The 22132-nt window shown below is 41.5% G+C and overlaps 1 protein-coding gene, 2 long non-coding RNA genes and 1 pseudogene across 6 annotated transcripts in view; 3 read left to right on the top strand and 1 right to left on the bottom strand.

The window, feature by feature from the left end:
• Positions 1–3058: 3058 nt before the first annotated feature.
• LOC307019011 lies at positions 3059–8700 on the top strand. Its single transcript, XR_013802557.1, has 2 exons — positions 3059–3197; positions 8521–8700. It is a non-coding gene; the product is annotated as an uncharacterized lncRNA (long non-coding RNA).
• On the top strand, positions 6053–8498 carry LOC307019002 (putative nuclease HARBI1; annotated as a pseudogene). Its single transcript has one exon. The product of its transcript is annotated as a putative nuclease HARBI1 (transcript).
• A 3354-nt stretch (positions 8701–12054) lies between the features above and the next one.
• LOC307019010 lies at positions 12055–17469 on the bottom strand. 2 transcript variants are annotated; one of them, XR_013802555.1, is made up of 4 exons: positions 17334–17469; positions 14624–14780; positions 14505–14541; positions 12055–12340 (listed from the first exon to the last, which is right to left on the bottom strand). It is a non-coding gene; the product is annotated as an uncharacterized lncRNA (long non-coding RNA). The 2 variants fall into 2 exon arrangements; XR_013802556.1 differs by having other exon boundaries at positions 14624–14815; positions 17334–17387.
• The window catches only part of myripa (myosin VIIA and Rab interacting protein a), a 29037-nt gene continuing 24325 nt past the window's right edge, over positions 17421–22132 (top strand). The window contains exons 1-2 of one of the 2 annotated variants that reach the window (XM_079649594.1): positions 17421–17940; positions 19131–19301. In XM_079649594.1, coding sequence (XP_079505720.1) covers positions 19192–19301 — 110 coding nt within the window. In that variant the 5' untranslated portion in view covers positions 17421–17940; positions 19131–19191. The remainder of the gene's footprint in view (positions 17941–19130; positions 19302–22132) is intronic. The other variant, XM_079649595.1, reaches the window with a different exon arrangement.

Raw genomic sequence — 22132 nt, 5'->3', positions numbered from 1 at the left:
CAGCGATTAAAAGAGCCAGGAGCCGTCTGAACAAGACTGAAAGATGGGACCCCCCGGCCGTTTGCTTTCGCTTATGCAGTGATCACTTCATATCAGGTGGGTGAAGGAATACAGTACAATGCTACAAAAAGTTTCTGGTCAGTTTAATTTTTACCGAAGTAGAATCTAGCACCCAGTTATTATAGCTAACGGACTCTGTGATGTCCCTTTTTAACTCAACAAGTGTGGCTCTGGTGCAGCCTAGCCAGTTAGCTTGTAGCAAGCTAGTGGTAAACAAACCCGTGTTGAAAATATTCCTCGGGACTCGGGGAGAGCAGCTCTCCCCGAGTCCCGCTGTGCAGTTGCAGTGGGCTCCCAGCACAACACCGTCGTTCCTGACCACCACCCATGGCTTTAGTTGACTTTCATTAAGCCTTTGGGAGTGATTAACCTATATATGAAATTCAAAAATAGATAAATAAAGGTTGAAAACGCCAGCCACTTTGGTTGAGTACGTTCAAAAATACAAACTAGTTTCAGACGCACTGCAGTAGCTATCCAAGCTAATAAACAAACATGCTAACGTGACACTGCCGTAGCTAGACAAGCTAATAAACAAACAATGCTAACGTGACACTGCCTATCAAACTGGAATAATTTAATACTTACCCTTGCAGTGATGATGCCGAAGTTTTTGGATGTAAGACTCCACAGTTGAATGTTGTTTACGAAGCCGGACTGACACCATTTGTAAGCCTCCAAGCTTTTGTAAGCTCTGAGGGAGTCTCCTGAGTACACTGATGGAAAGCTTACAAGATAGCTGTGGATGTCCGCGTAGCGCAAGTCGGGTACATCGTCTTCAGAGCAGGAGGTTATGCTCTTGAAAAGCACACCGGGTGCATTATATGGGTCGCTTATATTTAATCTTTCTAATTTTGTACTATAAAGCCGAATTTCACTTGACTTAAAATGAGATGTATACTCGCACGGTAGGAAAACGCTGGCGCCGGTCGTACTGCCAAAATGGTGGCTGATAACCAAAAGTCACGTGACCGCAGGAGCTCAATTCACTTGAATGGGGTGACGTAGAAGATTTGTAATCTTCGCCAAACTGCATTGTGGGGAGCGGAGCATGGCTTTGCAAGCATCGTGAGCATCAAAAGTTGAGCAATGTTCAACTTTTGATGCTCCCGATGCTTTCGAAGCTGGCATCAGCCAATCAAATTCCGTTTATGCAAATCCCGCCAGTACAAGCGCTAGCCAATCAAACCGCGTGCAAGCTGGGAGAGCCAGAACGCAGTTCATTTCCTCATATTCCAAACGAGAAATTACGTTAGCAAATCACCCGGTTCTTTACGACCAGAACTATTTACCGGGATACAAACCGGAAGAACCAGGCATGGAGGGAAGTGGGAGAGACAGTGGGTGAAACTGGTAGGTTTTCGCCTGTTTGGGGATTTTATATCCAGTTTACTTCGTTTTAACATTGCTATTGCTTTGTATGTCGGGGGCGGTTGATTCATGTGATTGGTTGTTGGTTGCGTTGCTTGCAAAAAAATCGCCAAGCTTCAGATACGCCCAGCATCAAGATTTTTCAAGATTTTTTTCATGCCTGTGTGTGGACGGGGCGTTAGACGGCAGCTGTTTGTTTATGAATGCGAGTAGGTGTGGTGCACAGAGTATTATTCATGGAAGTCACGTACCGTTGGTCTTGTCCCTGTTAGGCTTCAGTGCGATCTCCCTTGGAGGTCGTAGGGGGGGCTGTTAGTGTGGTGTGAACGCGGTTGGAGCTATTAGCTCGGGAGCACACCGAGGCTGCAGGTGGAGTTGCCGGTTTTCTGGTCGCTTCGCCGAGTTTAAGGTATTTAGTGCGTAAATACCCGCCGTAATTAGCACCTGGAGTGGAGTGCACCAGCTGGGCGTAAACTGGGCGTAACTCTACGTCAGACGTAGAACCGAAGGTTAAGACCAAATTAATGTTATGACTAGTGCACCACTTAGACTTAAGCCCTGTATGCGGTCCGCCGGTTCCGCCCCGGGTGTAACTTTTAAGCCTAGTATGGAGCAGGTGTGAATCGGAAAAACAGACTAGTATCCATAGTAACGTAAAACAGGCAAGAAGGAAAATAACTATGGCAGTGCGTCTTGTTTACAGGTTTAACAATGAAAGGGCATTAAGAAGAGAGAGAGAGTCATCCATGATCGAACAAACCCACTGGACATCTATTCGGACAGTGAGCTAATAGAAAGGTTTCGTTTAGGCAGACAAGCCCTTTTTGAATTCATCGAGGAGATCTCCCCTCAACTCCAGCACGGATCAGACCGAAACGCTGAGCTCTCCCCAACCTTGCAGGTGCTGATTGCACTCAGATTTTACGTGAACGGGGCCTTTCAAAATACTGTGGGAGACATGATTAATGTTAATTGCACAACTGCATGTCGGGCTATTAGAAAAGTTTCCTTGGCTCTCCAGCGTCGCCTTAGGAATTATATTCACCTTCCAACACAAGAAGAAGCAGTGAAATCAGGTATACCTGGTATTGTCGGATGCATCGACGGTACTCATGTTCGAATTCAGGCCCCCTGTGAACATGAGTATTTGTATGCTAACAGAAAGGGTTACCATTCAATAAATGTTCAAATTGTTTGCAACTCAGACATGGGCATTGACGACCTCGTTGCAAGATGGCCTGGGTCGACTCATGATGCTCGCATCCTCAGAGAGAGAGCCCTTCAACGGGAATTTGAGGCAGGGAGAGTGAATGGTCTTCTTCTCGGAAACAGTGGATACCCTCTGAAGCGATGGCTAATGACACCTGTCATCGCAGAGAGAACTGATCAGGACCGCCGCTATAACGAGAAGCATTCTGTTACGGCTGTATGTATTCCCTGTTTCTTTTTCCCTTTGGTTCCTCTACCCAGGTGTGCTGCATTGCTGTAACGAGGTTCAGACGAGGTGCACCTGGAGAAGGAAGTGCTTAAAAGCTCCAGTGCAGCAGCAGAAGGGAGAGGCCTCTGGTGTGGGGACTGCTGTGTCTCTGCCTCTCATCCTAGGAGAAACATTTGATGTGTTGTCTATAATAAATCCTATGGATTCGATGATTTTAAAAGGTATCTTTTGTTATATTTGGCTCAGTGGTGGAATTTTGTTAGCTCCATAGGGCCATTTTGGTGGGGCGTAACAAATGGGGACTCGTCCGGGATAGAATGTCCATGAGGTGAGGTCAATTTATTAGCATTTGTCTGTATCTAGTGGCTGTTTGCTTTGTGGAGAGATTTAGTTTGAGTTAATTTGTGGTTGTTGCTGTTTGTTTAGCTGGGCATTTAATTGTTTCACCAGCTTGCAATTTCAGTGTGGAGCAACCTGACTAGTTAGTCACCGGGCAGGTTTGAAGATCTTGCCACTTTTTTGTTTTGCCTTTCTTATTTTTGGTGGTAATCCTGAGTGGGGGTACGCTTCAGTGTATTGCTTTAGGCTATATCTATGGTCTTTGGTGATGCACTGAGTTCAGCGTTTAAAGTCGCCTCGAGCTCGGCAAGCCACTGAAGACTAGTTAGGTTAGTTAGCCATCTCCAACAGCTCAGGGTTGGGGTGCCTCACTATTGCTTGTTTTCCCAGTTTTTGCACAGCAACTTTTGACTCTACTTTTTGTTTGGCCACTCTGTGTGCTCATACCGGTTCGTCAAGTGAGCTTGTTCAGTAGTTAGTGTGCTCATACCGGTTCATCAAGTGAGCTTGTTCAGTAGTTGGTGTGCTCATACCGGTTCGTCAAGTGAGCTTGTTCAGTAGTTGGTGTGCTCATACCGGTTTGTCAAGTGAGCTTGTTGTTGGTTTCCTGCATCCATCACAGTAACTTGTGCATGTGGTTGTAAGATCACATGGTGTCCATTTTTGTGTTGTGATAGTGGCAGTTGACTCGTGTTGGATCATAGTGTTGCGATTAGTGAATGGCAGCAACTTTGTAGTTGGTCTACTTGTGGTGATCCTTTAGGTTTGTGGCTGTTTCACTCCACATTGTGTTGGACATGTCTGTTAAGGTTTGTGTGTTTGTAAACGCAGTAACTTAAATTGGCTTTGTAGTTTGTTTGTCACCTCATGGTGGTAGCCATTTTGTTTCCTTGATTTGGCTGCTTGTGTAGTTGCTGCTCATTCTGTGTGGCAGCATCTTAGTTGGCCCTGTCTTAAGAGTTTGAATATATCTTGTTGTTCCACATTTGACCCAGGTTGACACCTTTTTGTCAGCAGTCCTTAAACTGTTGTCTGATCTAATGCATTCGTATTGATATATTAAGTCTGGTGTGCTTAAGTGTATTCGCTGCCTTGCATACAGCCTTGATAAAAATCACTGAAATTCCAAATTCGTTTCAATGAATAGAAAAGTATGGTGTTAGTTTTTCTATTTATTCATTGTTTTAAGGGTGGAGGTGTTACGGCTGTATGTATTCCCTGTTTCTTTTTCCTTTTGGTTCCTCTACCCAGGTGTGCTGCATTGCTATAACGAGGTTCAGACGAGGTGCACCTGGAGAAGGAAGTGCTTAAAAGCTCCAGTGCAGCAGCAGAAGGGAGAGGCCTCTGGTGTGGGGACTGCTGTGTCTCTGCCTCTCATCCTAGGAGAAACATTTGATGTGTTGTCTATAATAAATCCTATGGATTCGATGATTTTAAAGGGTGTCTTTTGTGTTATATTTGGGTCAGTGGTGGAATTTTGTTAGCTCCATAGGGCCATTTTGGTGGGGCGTAACAAACGCAAACAAGGAACATTGTAGAGCGCTTCATCGGAGTGCTCAAACGTAGGTTAGTAAGTCGTTTTTATAATATATAAAAGGCCAGCCTTTTAATGTAGATTGCTACTGGAGGCGGATAAGAATCCTGTGGCTCCTTGTAAAAATAATACAAGTAAGACAAGAGACCACATTGCAGAGACATCTATAATGTTTAATTATATTTTTAAATACTTAAAGGACATCAAATCATAATGGAATTTAAAAAAATACTCCCACTAGGGTAACAACAAAAAAACATTAATTCAAAGGCTGCTGGATCATCCAGGCGTACTTTGAGGAGCTGAATCCTTGAGGTTTCAGTTTGCTGAAGCCGGCACAGCTGTATTTGTTCTTCGGCCAGACGGATCTGAATCTCTGCCCTCTCCGTTTCACAGCTCAGCAGTGTCTCGTAGGCATCATCCCTCTGCTCCGGTTTTCTGGTGCGCTTGCATTTTTTCTTTCGAGGTGGCTCTTGCAGTGTGTCATCAGGCCTGGCTGAAGGTCCAGCTTCTGGATCGACATGGGTCAGGTCTCATCTTCAATGGTGTGTGTCACATCAGGTGCATTGATGACCTGAAATGAAAGTTTATCAATATACTTTATACCCCTTAATAAGATGATCACAAGCATGCAAGCTCCTGGAAAATTGTAGTAGGATGCTATATAAGACATATAGCCATTGTGCTAGGAAAATAGCAATTATACAAGATAATAATTGTAGTTCTATAAGGACAAGGATAAAATCACACATACCTGCGGCTCACCATCCAGTACAACGTTTGGTATTCCATATAAAGATTGTGACTGCTGACCACCAATGATATCAAGTACCACATCTGTGTATTGTCCCCTTTATGCTTTTTTACCTGTTTGTGGGTTTTTAGCCTGGCTATGGTCTTTGGTAGCTTGCTGCTTCAAATTCTTCCACCTCAACCTCACTTGGTCCACCGTCCTCTTGTATCCTGTGGCATTCACATTGTCTGTCAGCTCCATCCATATGCCGCTCTTTACTTTAGTCGCTCCACCTTCTCTTTTAAAGCTCCCAACTATTGAGTCATTGTTCCTTACACTCTGCAGCTGTGCATGGGTCTCAGCAGATGTAAAATTAGGCCCCTTTTTGTCCATCTTTCCAACTCAATGGTTTGGTCAGGTCAGCAATTAGTTTTATAGGTCTGGCCTTGCTATTAATTGCATAATTAATCACAGGCCCCTAACCAATCTGGACATGCATTCCAGGTGTGTATTTGCAATGACTTATTATTCAGAGACTGATAGGCCTTCTGACTGAAAGAACAGTCAGAACACAGTCATGGCAGGGATTGTTCACATCTTCCATGCTGGAAGGAAAGGTTACCGCCAAAGGGTCCACACCGAGCACCCCAAACCTCTCCAACAGTACACAACAGAAGAACTGTACAATCATTTTCGATTTGGACTTGATGAAATCAACTACATTGCTGATCTGGTCAGGCCACAACTGCAGTGCAGAACCTTGCGGAGTCATGCTCTGACTGTAGAGGAACAGGTCCTCATTGCCCTGCGCTTTTACGCATGTGGAACATTCTATCAGGTCATAGCTGACAGCATGGGAGTCCACAGGACAACAGTGGGTAAAGTGGTGACAGCTGTGTCTGATGCACTGGCTCGCTTGCTGGATCACTTTGTGACTTTTCCCAATGATGACCAGATTGCCAAAGTGAAGCAGCAATTTTTTCTTCTGGGAGACATGCCCAACACCATTGGGGTGATCGACTGCACCCATACATATTCAAGCAGCTCGTCAGAGGGTGTGGGAATATTTCAACAGGAACGGGAGGCACAGCATCAATGTGCAACTTGTGGGAGATGCTGACCTTGCAATCACCAACTGTGTTGTGAGATGGCCTGGGTCAGTCCACGATGCACAAATCTTCAGAGAGAGCCGGTTGTTCATTGAATTTCAAACCAACAGGCCGGATGGAGTTATATTAGCCGACAGTGCCTACCCACTCCTACCATGGGTGATGAGACCTTTTCACACGGTCAACACTCCCTCACAGATGCGCTACAACTACACCCATGGAAGAACAAGGTGTGCCATTGAGCGCTTGAATGGAGTACTGGAGTTTTCAAAGATGGAAACTTTCCATGGGAATTAACTGGGAATTTTCCAAATTGAAGGTTGGCTCTTCATAAGGAACTTGAATATAGTTGGGGAAAGTATATTTTAGCATAATCTTGACTAACAAACAGATGCCTTTAAAGTACACTTGAATATCCATGCCATAGCACACTGCTTACTGCGTGGCTATTGAGACCACACCCCCTACAGGCACTATGCATTCCTCCATCACATGCACAGATGAGTAATATTTAATTCAACATTCCTGTTTTTGTTCTTCAATGAAACAAATAATTGTTCAATAAAATAATTAAAACTGGTTCTGTTCTACTTAAAAACTAATTAAATTAAAATTAAAAAAAATCTGTTGAAATGTCATGTTTTTTGTTTAATTTTGCATCGAATATTTCCAAAATGCCCCAGCTTAACTTCCCATAGAAACTTTCCGGAAATTTACCGGAAACTTTCCGCCCCCCTGCAACCCTAATTGTGCTACACAATATCGCTGTCCATCGCAGAGTCCCCCTCTCTGAAATTGATGATCCCCCAGAGCCCCTCACACCTGCTGATGATCTTGGCCCACCTATGGATTTCCCTCTAAATGAGAGACTGAGTGGTGGTGCAATGCGAAATGCTATTGTCCGCAATTACTTTTGAAAGGTGATGACAGATGATGGACTTTTTTTGGTTGAAGATATTTTTTCTTTAATCTAAATTACATTTGTGATTGACAATCTTTGTTGTGATACTTTTATGAGCATAAACATTTAAGTCATCAACATTTGGTTGAAAACTAAATAGGCCACCACAAACGTGAGCAAAAATGGAAAAATAAAAATGTATTTCCCATGAAGGCTAAAAATTGTTTTATTTCAGTTAACAAACTTTGCCATCTTATTTTAATTGAAACATATTTTAAAATAAATTGTACAGTACATTTTGCTCTGGAAATCCACTGGAAATCTCTCTGTTGGGATCAGGATAATCCAGTTTTTTGGGATCAAACTGATCCCAATCCTGTGTTGTTGGTTTGAACTACCCATTTTGAAGATTTGATCCAGATTAAAGCTTGGATTGGATTTCCTGATCTGATCGGATATCAAAGTGATCCTAATCCTGCTTTTTGGTTTTGAACTACCCAAAATCCAAAATATGATCTGATCAGATGGGGATTACAAGTTCTGAACTCCTGGGCCCTGGACATTACAGCATTTTGACGTGTACGTAGGCTCTAGGGTTCCTCTGATTGTGTACACAGACCATAACCCCATCACTTTCTTGCACTCAGTTTGTTGCCCAAATCGCAGGTTGATGCGGTGGATGCTTTATCTACAGGCCTATTGTCTGGACATCCGCTACATTAAAGGTTCGGATAACGTGGTGACCGATACTTTGTCTAGGGCTCTGAGCTCTTAAAGTGCCTTGTTGGGAGCCGGAGTTGATGAGATGGGAAGGAGGAAAGTACAGGAACTACAAATGGTCGGTACAGATAAAAGTAACGTCAAGTAAAAGAAAAGGAAAATATGTGGGGTAAATTGGGATGTTTACTGTTGGTGGGTCCTGTTGGGTAGTTAACGGCGTTCTGAATGGAACTCCTTTCTTTATTATGGGGGGGAGTGTGACGACCCCTCCGCACCACTAGGCATTCCATGGTCTCTCTCTCTTTCTGTTTACAGGATCCGGTACTGTGGGGCCGGCAATTACCTGATGAGCTGCACCTGGGTCGAAAAGCCTATAAGAAGAGGGCCCAGCCGGATACGTCTCTCTTTCATATTCCTCTCACATACTCCCCGTGTGAGTTTCGTGTCGCGGCTGTCTTTTTGGGTGTCCACAAAATAAAAGGATTGTTACTTTCAGACCCGCTCGCCTCCCAGCTTTTTGTTGCAGCCCAAGAGCCGGGTTGTAACAAAGTGTAGTCGAAAGAGATGAGTTTTCAGTCTGCGCCGGAAGATGTGTAAGCTTTCTGCTGTCCTGATGTCAATGGGGAGCTCATTCCACCATTTTGGAGCCAGGGTAGCAAACCAACGTGTTTTTGCTGATGGGAACTTGGGTCCCCCTCGCAGTGCGGGTGCAGCGAGCCATTTGGCTGATGCAGAGCGGAGTGCACGTGCTGGGGTGTACAGTTTAACCATGTCCTGGATATAGGGAGGGCCAGAACCATTCTAAGCAAGTACCAGTGTCTTGAAGTGGATTCTAGCAATTACTGGAAGTGAGCGGAGGAGTGGCGTGGTGTGGGAAAATGTTGGAAGGTTGAAGACCAGACGAACTGCTGCATTCTGGATGAGCTGCAGAGGTCGGATGGCACATGCAGGTAGACCAGCCAGGAGGGAGTTGCAATAGTCTAGGCGTGAGATGACGAGAGTCTGGACCAGAACCTACGTCGCTTTCTGGGTCAGCTGGGGACGTATCCTCCTGATGTTGTAAAGAGTGTATCTGCAGCAGCGGGTTGTAGCAGCGATGTTTGCAGTGAAGGACAGTTTGTTATCTAGGGTCACACCCAGATTCCTTGCAGTCTGAGTCGGGGAAACAACAGAGGTGCCGATGTTGATTGTTAGGTCAAGAGTGGGACAATCTTTTCCCGGAAGAAAAAGCAGTTCAGTCTTGTCAAGGTTGAGCTTGAGGTGATGAGCAGACATCCACTGAGAGATGTCAGCTAGACAAGCAGAGATGCGTGCGACAACCTGGGTTCCAGAATGGGGAAAAGAGAAAATTGAGTGTCATCAGCGTAGCAATGGTATAAAAAACCATACGGGCTAATGACAGATCCGAGCGAGTTTGTGTACAGAGAGAAGAGGAGGGGATCGAGGACAGAGCCCTGAGGGACCCCTCTAGATATTTGACAAGGGTCGGACTCCGACCCTCTCCAAGTTACCCTGTAGGTGCGGTCTTTGAGGTAGGAGGTGAGGAGGGATAGTGCAGAGCCTGAAACTCCATGTTCTTGGAGAGTGCGAAGGAGGATCTGATGGTTCACCGTGTCGAATGCAGCAGACAGGTCCAGAAGGATGATGACAGAGGAGAGGGATGCTGCTTTGGCAGTGTGCAGTTTCTTAGAGACAGCAAGGAGAGCAGTTTCTGTGGATTGACCTGCCTTGAAACCAGACTGGTGCGGATCCAGCAGGTTGTCCTGATGGAGATAACAGGAGAGTTGTTTAAAGACAGTGCGTTCAAGTGTTTTAGACGGGAATGTGAGGAGAGAGACAGGCCTGTAGTTTATAACATCAGACGGGTTGAGAGTGGGTTTCTTTAGGAGAGGGTTTACTCTTGCCCCCTTGAGACTGTTTGGAAAGTGACCAGAAGTTAGAGAAGTATTGATGAGATGGGTGAGAAACGGTAGAATATCAGGAGCGATAGTCTGTGGGGCCACGCCGCTTTAATTAGTTAACTCTCTGCAGCTGATGGGCAGCAATAGGACATTGAAACTGGATCACTCCTGAGATCTTAATGAAACGTTTTAGTGACAATAATTTACAATTACATTATCCCTAGCTAATAAAGTTATGCAGTTAACCCTTAGTACAGTTATCCCTAGTCAATAAATCCCTTAGTATTCAACAAATGTTTAAATCAAAATTAACCCTAGCAACCAGTTAGTTCAGTTTTAAGGTTTCTGTAAAAATACACTTCCCAAATTTCTGCAAAAAAAACCTTAGCTGTTTTGATATTAAAATCACAATTTTAATCAGATGAACTACTGAACATTTATACAGAGCACACTGAAACAGAGAAGTCTAAAAACAAAAAAGTACTTATCACAATTCTAGAAGTCAGCAGCTGTATCCTATCTTAAATCGAGTTGCACACAATTATCATTGAACTGAAATAAAAAATGGTTTAAATTCTAATCTTTTCCAATTGTTTCTTTATCAATCACACTTACTCCTGCCTCAAACTACAGCATTATAAGGAGGTATACACTGTTGCCCATAAAGTTGGAATCATTTAGTTTTCAGACACGTTCCCCTTTAATTCCTATTCAAACACACAATCATTTCATGAGAAGCGGTAACAAATATTTTGTTCCAACTTTATGGCCAACAGTGTCTATACAATATGTATAAAGCATCTGAATATGATTGAAATCAACATGAGTCATAACAGTAATTATTCAAAAGACGATGTGTTGGTAAGGACCAGTTGGAAAGGGGAAAACAAATTGGAACATTTAAATTATTAATACGTTTGGTCTGGTGTGTTCCAGTCCTTTACTTGAATAGTAATCATACAAGTTAATGGTTTGTAGTAATCTTTGCTTTTTTGATTAAAAAACAATGGACACATTTACCTCTTGAACAGTGACTTCTCTGAGCAGTTCAGAGGGAAAAGTCTCTTTACATGTGTTTCAAATATTTTCCCTCTGAAGTGTAGTGGAGTGGAAGTAGAAGAAGAGAACTTTAATGATTAAACTGAAAACACTTTGGACAGAGAATATTGAACAAAACGAATCCAGATAATCATTGTGAGTTAGTTTAGTCCATTTGGCTCCAGTAGATCATTTGAATTGTTTTTATAAAAAAGGTCTGCTACACAATTGAATGGGTTAGTCATCTTTGCTTTCTGAAGTGGTTTGGGGTAGAAGAGGACGTTATAAGATTACAACAAAATACACTTCACAATTCTACAACTTTTTGGACAAAGTGTAACACGTACGTATATATGAACTTATTTCAAAAATATAAATACAATCCCATAAGTCATAATAATGAGGGCCTAAGAAATTATTCAATGCTGTGTATTTTCAGTTCAAACTTTATTTATATTTGCTACAAAGTGAGCTGCTGTGAAATAGAAAGGCTGGCTGACTCCATCTTGTGGTGACACATGCAGCACAATTTAACCTGTTTATTATCACCTGTAGTTTCAATGTATATAATATAACATGTTTGCATAAAGTTATTCAATCTTCTGTCCTGTTCTTTCAATGATAAACACAACACATATTTATCTCTTCTGGTTTGACTTTGTTTATCCGACTGATATCTCTTCTTCCTTCCCCTGACATTCCCTGTATCAGGGAAAGCATGGTGAAGTTAATGAAACCTTTATCTGAGTAGCAATCCCTCTAGCCTACAGGTACAACCCTGAAATGAAAATGTTATCCAAATACAAAAATATATATTTCTTTCCACATGTTTAGGGAAAGATTTGCCATCAGCTGATTAACACAAGACAGTAAGTTCAAGAAAACATTCTGCTTTTATTGTTTTTAATCAGTAATGTTTTATTGTGACATGTAACTTGTAGTGAAACACATACATACAACAATGTGAGCACTTTATTCAGAACAGCATTGATTCTCTGTTACTCACTGTTGACTCTATGCAGCATAAACATAAATCAACAGCGATTTTAGTAACAGTGCTTTTAGATTTAACAGCAAATAATATCAGAGCAGTGTGTATGTGATGCAGGTACATGATCAATACAATTCATGTTCTTTAAAGCAAAGGTTTAGATAATGCCTCCAAACTCCATTCCTTAGATGTTGGCTCCTCCGGCCTGGAGAGAGACAGAGAGAGAGAGAGACACACAAAGGAGAGGAAGAGATGTTGTTTGTTTGTCTGCAGGATTTCTTTAACTTGGTTGAAGGGATCAGCATGGGCCAAGAAAGACCCCATTACATTTTGGAGCGGATCTGAATCGTTGGTCGACATAGATTACAAAAGCTCTGAGCAATCAAATATAACTCGGGTTTTTAGCGCCATGTTGTTTCTGTTTCACAACATCCAGCTCAAAAAGCTAGAAGAACAACAACCCAACGTAGATGCAGAGTAGTGTACAATTGGACGATCACTTTTTGGAAAAAAAGTTAAGGAAATATTTAATTTTAAATTCAAAAACAGAATCAACAAATACAGGACTGTCTCAGAAAATTAGAATATTGTGATAAAGTTCTTTATTTTCTGTAATGCAATTAAAAAAACAAAAATGTCATACATTCTGGATTCATTACAAATCAACTGAAATATTGCAAGCCTTTTATTATTTTAATATTGCTGATTATGGCATACAGCTTAAGAAAACTCAAATATCCTATCTCTAAATATTAGAATATCATGAAAAAGTATACTAGTAGGGTGTTCAACGAATCACTTGAATCGTCTAATTAACTCGAAACACCTGCAAGGGTTTCCTGAGCCTTGAAAAACACTCAGCTTGGTTCAGTAAACTAAATCACAAGTATGGGGAAGACTGCTGATCTGACTGCTGTCCAGAGGACCGTCATTGACACCCTCCATCAGGAGGGTAAGACACAAAAAGAAATTTCTCAAAGAGCAAGCTGTTCACAGAGTGCAGTTTCAAAGCACATCCACAAAAAGTCTGTTGGAAGGGGGAAATGTGGCAGGAAACGCTGCACAACCAAGAGAGATGACCGCAGCCTTAACAGCATTGTGAAGAAGAGTCGCTTCCAGAATTTGGGGGAGCTTCAAAGACAGTGGACTGAAGCTGGAGTCCAGGTATCAAAAGTCACTGTTCACAGACGTGTCCGGGAAATGGGCTACAATAGCCGTATTCCCATGGTCAAGCCACTTCTGAACTCAAGACAACGGAAGAGGCGTCTGACTTGGGCTAAGGAAAAGAAGCACTGGACAGTTGCACAGTGGTCCAAAGTCCTCTTTTCAGACGAAAGCAAGTTTTGTATTTCATTTGGAAGTCAAGGCGCCAGAGTCTGGAGAAAGGCTGGAGAGGAGCAAAATCCAAGTTGCTTGAAATCCAGTGTGAAGTTCCCACAGTCAGCGATGGTTTGGGGAGCCATGTCAGCTGCTGGTGTTGGTCCACTGTGTTTCATCAAGCCCAGAGTAAATGCAGCTGTGTACCAAGAGATTTTAGAGCACTACATGCTTCCGTCTGCTGAAAAGCTCTATGGAGATGAGGAATTCATTTTCCAGCATGATCTGGCACCTGCCCACAGTGCCAAAACCACCAGTAACTGGTGTACTGACCATGGCATTACTGTCCTCGATTGGCCTGCAAATTCCCCTGACCTGAACCCCATAGAGAATATGTGGGGTATTGTGAAGAAGAAGCTGAAAGACACCAGACCCAACAATGCTAATGAGCTAAAGGCCGCTATTGAAGCATCCTGGGCATCCATAACACCTCAGCAATGCCACAGGCTGATTGCCTCCATGCCACGCCGCATTGATGCAGTAATCCGTGCAAAAGGATTCCCAACCAAGTACTGAGTGCATTAATGGACATTTTCAAATGTTTGATTGTGTTTTGCTGTTATAAATCTTTTTTTTTTACTTGGTCTGAGGAACTATTCTAATTTTTTGAGATAGGATTTTTGAGTTTTCTTAAGCTGTATGCCATAATCAGCAATATTAAAATAATAAAAGGCTTGCAATATTTCAGTTGATTTGTAATGAATCCAGAATGTATGACATTTTTGTTTTTTTAATTGCATTACAGAAAATAAAGAACTTTATCACAATATTCTAATTTTCTGAGACAGTCCTGTATATAATGATATATGCTTACAAACTTTTCTATTTAAAAAATATTTTACTTTTACAAATGTATGTATTCATGCATCATCAATTAGAAACACAGCTGATGAACAGCACAGAGGACTTTGCTACTGACCCTCCGTTATGTGTAATGTATTTTTATTCAGCCAATGTCAATGTTTGTGTTCACATGAGGAAAAATGTCTTACCTAGAGTAGGAGGAGGGGTTGTCTCACGTCCAGGGATCTGTAACAGAGACAATTGACACGTATTAGATTAAATTACCTGATGGTAAAAGGGATAGGAATAAACTCTGTGTTGGTCTTACGCCTGCCAATCCACATCCTCCTAGCATCTTCCAACAGGGTGAAAACCAAGAGGTTGAGGCTCTGTCCTCACAGGGGCTGCATCAGAAGAAGTTACGGTTGTGACGAGCAGGAAAACCTGCAGACTCAACAGCAGCAGCAGCACACCTTTGACCATGACTGAAGAGACGAGTTTGATTCAGCTGTGAAACACACTTTATATGGAGAAAGGGAAAAAGAGAAAGAGACTGTGTGCAGATGCAAGTTAACCCGTCCACACGCAGATGCACCATTTTAAATGATTTGTTTAACCTCAAGGTAAATATAACCACAATTAAGTTTATCTAAAATATTATTTTCCTTCCTCTGAAGTCCCTCCTTAGACATTTTGTGATCACATCAATGGAAATATGCCAGCAGGTTTACAGAGAAACAGCATTACATAACGGTGGACTCACATGAACTTCATGGTATTTAATAACCTATTTGTTGGACAATACTGTGAGATATGTTACTAAACTGACCTGTATTGCACAGAAGTGTGAATAAAGTTTATTAAAAAAAGTCCCTGAGACCTTCTTTGCTTTGCTTTCTAGTCAACAAAACTCAATGGAGGTGCTACTACTATCTAGTAATCCAGTAAAAACGATCAAACCTTGTACTAATTATTTTCTGTGGCAATATCTTTTGCCATGTTTGATCAAAACCAAGAATATACAGTGGGGCAAAAAAGCATTTAGTCAGCCTCCAATTGTGCAAGTTCTCCCGCTTAAAAAGATGAGAGAGGCCTGTAATTTTCATCCTAGGTACACTTCAACTATGAGAGACAGAATGGGGGGAAAGAATCCAGGAAATCGCATTGTAGGATTTTTAATGAATGAATTGGTAAATTCCTCGGAAAATAAGTATTTGGTCACCTACAAACAAACAAGATTAAAAAAAGATAGAACTTTTTGGTAAAAACTCAACTAGACGTGTTTGGAGGAGAAAGAATGCTGAGTTGCATCCAAAGAACACCATACCTACTGTGAAACATGGGGGTGGAAACATCATGCTTTGGGGCTGTTTTTCTGCAAAGGGACCAGGACGACTGATCCGTGTAAAGGAAAGAATGAATGGGGCCATGTATCGTGAGATTTTGAGTGACAACCTCCTTCCATCAGCAAGGGCATTGAAGATGAAACGTGGCTGGGTCTTTCAGCATGACAATGATCCCAAACACACCGCCCGGGCAACGGAGGAGTGGCTTCGTAAGAAGCATTTCAAGGTCCTGGAGTGGCCTAGCCAGTCTCCAGATCTCAACCCCATAGAAAATCTTTGGAGGGAGTTGAAAGTCTGTGTGGCCCAGCGACAGCCCCAAAACATCCCTGCTCTAGAGGAGATCTGCATGGAGGAATGGACCAAAATACCAGTAACAGTGTGTGAACACCTTGTGAAGACTTACAGAAAACGTTTGACCTCTGTCATTGCCAACAAAGCGTATATAACAAAGTATTGAGATTAACTTTTGTTATTGACCAAATACTTATTTTCCACCATCATTTGCAAATAAATTCTTTAAAAATCAGACAATGTGATTACCTAGGATGAAAATTACAGGCCTCTCTCATCTTTTTAAGTGGGAGAACTTGCATAATTGGTGGCTGACTAAATACTCTTTAGCCCCACTGTATGTATTCAAACAAGACATTAATGTATCTTCAGAAGCTGTAAATAAGTAAAATGTTAGGGTCAGAGACAAGCATTAAACTGCATTGCAATCCTTGTATAAATGTAGGTAGCACCAATGTGTAACAGAGTAGAAAGTAGCATACAATAAAAATATATGAAACATAACATTGCAAATAAAATAACAAGTACATTAAAATGTTGTAAATGCCCCCCCCCCCCTACAGCATTTACATTAAAGGTCCCATGTCATGCTTTTCCGGTTATTACCCGTCCCCTTGTGTGTTATGAAGGTTTTTATGCATGTAAACGGTCTGCATAGTCAAAAACCCTCAAAGTACACCCTGTAGCGAGTAAAACTCTAACACAGAAAATACCTGTCTATGCTGCCCCAGAACGCCTCGTTGGAGATTTTCTTTTTCTTACTGGGTACAATGACGTGACCATACCCAAATGGACCAATCCGTGGAGCTCCTCACACACACACACAATCTTTCAGCAGCTAAACTGCGCCGTGTTTGGGGGTGCGGGTGCTAGTGGAGCCTCGCAGATGGGGGTGCTGCAGCCCCTTCAGCACCCCCCCTTTCCGCGTCCATTCGCAATGTTGCTGTCTCACAGAACGCATACAGCAAGCAGGAAATTAACCCAGCTCACACTGTCCGCTCCTTGCAGCAGAGAGCCGTGCCATTTTCTGGTTGCTAACGCCATTGTAACACATAATCACTGATGTTCCGCTGTAACGGTGGTGGACTCATCAGAACAGAGTGGGCGAGCTGACCAATCAGAGCACAGTGGGCTCACGGGAGGGGGGGCAGGAGCTCCAACAAGCCATGTAGGACAGAGAGTGAATACCATGGTGAATACACATACTATACAGAGATGCTGTATGAGAAACCAATGTGAGTTTGAAAAATTGCACAATATAAATCTATTCTAGTAGACCTCAACAATGGAATTATGAGCTGTAGAAATGGCCATGACATGGGACCTTTAATAACAAACCTCAACTTTAATTCTCCACCTGACAGCTAGTAGCCCTCAGTGTTTCCCGCCTCTGTCACTCACCTGCTCCTCATTAGCCAATCAGAGAGCTTCCTCGAGACACCCTCACTGTCTGCAGGTCTGAAGCATTTATCCTGTTTTAAAAAATTGCATTTATTTTATCCTCAAGCACTCGACCTGTGGCACTGCTTGTGTTACACATGTTTCGTGGAAGTCATGTGATACAGGGAACGCTATAAATCAAGAAACAGGTCAAAAGATTGGGAAAATGTGCCCAACAATTCAACGAAATGTAACGTAGCCTAAAAACCTCCTCAGGAAAATGAAACACTCCGCTCTTATCTTTTCACTCTTGACTTGTTTTTCTCAACCTTGCATCACCTCCATTTCGGCTAATTCCTTGTTCCCAGCAGAGAAACACTGGACCGGATCAGACTTTATCCTGGTTTCCCTTCAGGAACTGGGGCAGGCTGCACGGATCAGACCTGTGAAACTTCTCCTCAACAAAAGTAACAGCAACAGAAAAATAAAACAGGACTTTAAAAACGTCCTATTTTACGTTGTATTTTAATCGTTTTGTGGCTACACTTCACACAATTCACGAGAGGAGTAAACTGAAGGTGCCCCGTTGGTCAATTTCACTCAGCGGGGACAACACACGCCGAGATCGGTGAGTTTGTATTCATTTTTCTTACTAATTCAATATATTTGTTGTCAACATCCTGCTCGAAAATCACAATCAACAAACTACAATATTTCCATACAAATTGTCTTCAATTGTGTTTTTTATTCCAATTTTGATACACTGTTATTTTTTCAACATCTAAGTTACATAATTCACGAGATTTGATGCATAACATGCACCATAAGTATGGATCATCGCTATAATTTACACTGAGATAAACGGTGTTTCTTGTACTATCTTGTTCTGGCAGTCTGGCAGTATATCTGATTTCCACATCCATGGACTCACTGCAGCCTCTGATCTGCTGCCATGTTTGCTTCTTTTAGAACATTTAGAGAAAAGTATGTTCCACTTTATCAGAGAGAGATTTGCTCCTCAGAAATGCTAATGCGGAAAACACCAAATCCTGCTCTGTGTTAATACCTCTGATTTACTTGTAGGTGGATTGTTGGACCTCCAAATGCGTTTAAAGTGCTTAGTGTTCTGCGGTTAACTCTATAATATCAACTAAGAGGTTGAATATATGCATAACATGTTTAGAAAAACTGATTTATTTATTTGTATTCACTGTCATACACATGCAGGAAGTATTCCAGTTATGCATTATGACTCTGTGAAGGGCACTTTACAACAATAATAATAATAATAATAATAATAATAATAATAATAATATTTCAACACAATGTCTCTTTAACAGATACTTATAGCTTTTTATAAACAAAAAACATCATTTATAATATAATTATTTCACAAAAGTACCCATGCTGCCTCACAAAGGCAGTTCATTTATTGTGTGTAGTACTTGTAGATGTTTTCTAACGATGTTTTTATTTTACTCACTGAATTTATAATTTTAGTTGATGTGCTTTAATTTAGCAGCTGGTAAATGTGAAACTAATTGTTCACTATTTACTGGGTTAAGTAGTTTGTAAAATTTACCAATCTAATCCTATTAAACAAAGTCCTCTCTTTAACCATAATATAACATCAAATGTAGTGGAGTAGAAGGAATGGAAATACTCAGTTAAAATATAAATGCCTCAAATACATATTTAAACTTAGTTACTTTTCTCCACTGATTATGTACAATGCACTGTTACCCTTTTTCACTGTCATGTTCTGCTCTGATTGCTGTTGTTTATTGTTTATTTACGTGTGTTTTTCTTCTCTTTCAGATGATAACAACAAGCCTTCTGATTGGTTCGAGCTTTGAGTGACAGCTGGAGGTTTGTCAGGATGGGCAAGAAGTTGGATCTGTCCGGGCTGACGGACAACGAGGCGGAGCACGTGCTGCAGGTGGTGCAGAGAGACATGAGGCTGCGCAAGAAGGAGGAGGAGCGCCTCAGGTCAGATACGATAATACTTCAAATGTTCTTGCATCACAGCGGCTCCATTTCCAACATCAAATAACACAAATACTCATTATAAAGTACAACTGCAACCATTAGTCCACTCATTCATTAAATGACGGATAAACGACAACAATTTTGATAATCGATGAATTGTTAAACTACAATTTCTACTATATTCCTGACATTTTATTGACCAAGCAAACAATAAATGAGTAACAAAATAGTTACTTGCAGCTCTACTATGCTGTCTACCATTTCAGAAATTCTAATTCAACGGTTTTATTGTCATAGGCACATAAGCTACAGTGTAGCAATGAAATGATTCTGACCCGAACTCCTCCAACAATGCAACACCAGTGTTTCCCCTATATACAAATAGCGGTGCCGCCAGCCAGGTACCACACAAATAAATAATAATAAGTGGCGACTCTTTTTGATTGTTTGTTACGGAGATTTGTAGTATTTGTGTTACTGTATGTTCAATAAAGGTGTATTTTGCTAATTCTTGAGACATTGCCACTGTATGTACTAGGCCTTCTTGTGCTGGCAGACACATAGAAACATGCCTTAGCACCGCTATATGACTCCATCCTAGGGGAAACACTGAACATATATAATAGAATACAAAAATACAGATACAAAATAGTGCAAGAAGTCTATATAGCCTACATGTAAATAAAATATGATATGTACAAGAACAGAATATGAAACTCAATAATGTACATTAAAGGTGGGGTAGGTCATTTTGGTGAAACCAGCTCGAGTGCGCTAGAATTTGAAAATACACAGCCGGAACAAATCTGCCACTTCCTTACAGAGCCCCTCCTCCAACACACGAACACGCACATGAACAATGAGGGCACGAGATAAGTTTGTGCACAGATGGAAGGCTGACAGGCAGGTAGGCCATCCAGTTGTTTTAGCCGGGCCGGCTAAAATGATTGGTCGTGCTTTTTACAGCACTACGGCTTCCACAGATGGCATTTTTTTAATGGATTTGTTGTCAAAGCACTTCAGATATTCATTGCTATCGGGATGTTAAGAGCATTCCATGGAATATAACAAAAAGTCTATCTCGAGCCGGTTTCTCAAACTTACATACCCCACCTTTAAGACAAAATTAAATACAGTTTCTTGCGGTGATAACTATTTTTATGAATAATATATTGTTGAATAAAAAATATAAACTTTAAACCATATTGTAAAATCAGTCACATTGGTTGGGGCTCAGTGTGCATTCGAGGCTTTTTTACATCTCTAAGGGTGTTTTCCTATCCTGCGTCTCTGCTCCGGACAGGAAGTGACCTCCCTTTCCTGTTGTACTCAGAATGGTTTCCTCAAAACTTCCCCAACAAAACAAGTTGGATCACAAAGACAGAATAAGATGCTAATTGTGTGCGAGAGACAGGTACATAATAGTAGGAAATGATTTGTCTGCTTGTCATAGGTCTGTACAGTCATAATAGTCGCGTCATTTCATTCTGACTCTTTTACCTGCTCCTTGTGCTTTTTATTCTTAACACAATATTATTTTTCTGCGTACTTAACCAAAAAAGCTTTTAGCCATCAGGGTACCCAATCAAAGATAACACACTGGACCACACATGCAAGATAAACCTAATGGATGTTATTTCCTAAAGAGTTCCAACAGAGCAATGTTCAAGGTTCAAGGTTCTTTATTTTGTCCTACGAACATATCTACAGCGTAGCTATGCCGATGACATTCTTAGGTCACAGGCTTCTCCAACAGAGCAACACAATAACACAGACAGATATCTACCCTATGGGACATTTACTTAATGTGAGGAGTATATTCATTTTTTTGGTGATGGATGCTGTTAAAGTCAACTTGTTTTTTATATGCCTGACTTGCAACAACATCACACTTTGTTTTTCATGCCTTTTTTTTCTTTCCACTTTCAATGTCTCTTAGATTCAACTGCTTATTGACATCTGAAGTGTGAGCCTAGTGGCCATAAGACAGAAACTGCCTCTCTCCTTTGGGCACCAAGCCAAAGAGGTTGTAATATAAACAAAAACACTCTTGCTTTTGCATCGTGTAAGTGGAGTCAGATTCCCTTAGAATAATACAAATGTGATTAGGATTAGCTATATTAGTCCTCAAATTAGAACTTGTGTTTCCTTTTTTCGGTAGAACAATTTGTGAGCTTTAAATTTAAGATATGTTTTTCAAAAGTGCTCTCGGCGTCTTACTTGTACCTAAAATAAGAGCAAAATGAGAAAACAATGGTGAACTCAAACGGTACTAACAAAAAAACTAAACAAATCATGGATTCGAACAAAAACTTTCTTGTGTCATTTCCTGTATGACGTCCATTGACATGGGGTCATGTACCATTTCCAGATATCACATCTGATGGTAAACCCTTCACGTTATGCAGGGTTCGCACTGCTTCCTCTTGTCGCTTAGTGAACTCTGACTGCATCCTGCTTTTCAATTTCTTCCTCTGACATCCTCTGGGATGAAATCCAGGAGCCGCTCTGAATGTCAAACTGCGAAGAGTAATAGCCAGGCGAGGGGAAGAGTAGAAAGGAAAACAGATGAGAGATGAAGACGGCACTGAAGTTGGCTTTTCTTGTTGTTAGTGTTGCAAGACAGGGCCTCCCTTCTTCTAATGCAGAGAGGACATGTCTCTGCTGACTGATAGCAGCATTATCTTGTAACGGTGTGTGTGAAAGAGAACTGAAATATCACACAGCTATTGGTAACAGAACTCATATCAAACTAGATAAAATATTCCCTCCCTTACTCTCGAGGTTGTTGCATCAGTATAATTACTGCAGGTCATTTTACTCATAAAAAA

This window comes from Notothenia rossii, assembly GCF_949606895.1.
Source record: "Notothenia rossii genome assembly, chromosome: 9".
Taxonomy (NCBI): domain Eukaryota; kingdom Metazoa; phylum Chordata; class Actinopteri; order Perciformes; family Nototheniidae; genus Notothenia; species Notothenia rossii.
Note: the sequence above shows the minus strand (reverse complement) of the source record. Positions and strands in the feature narration are given on the sequence as shown.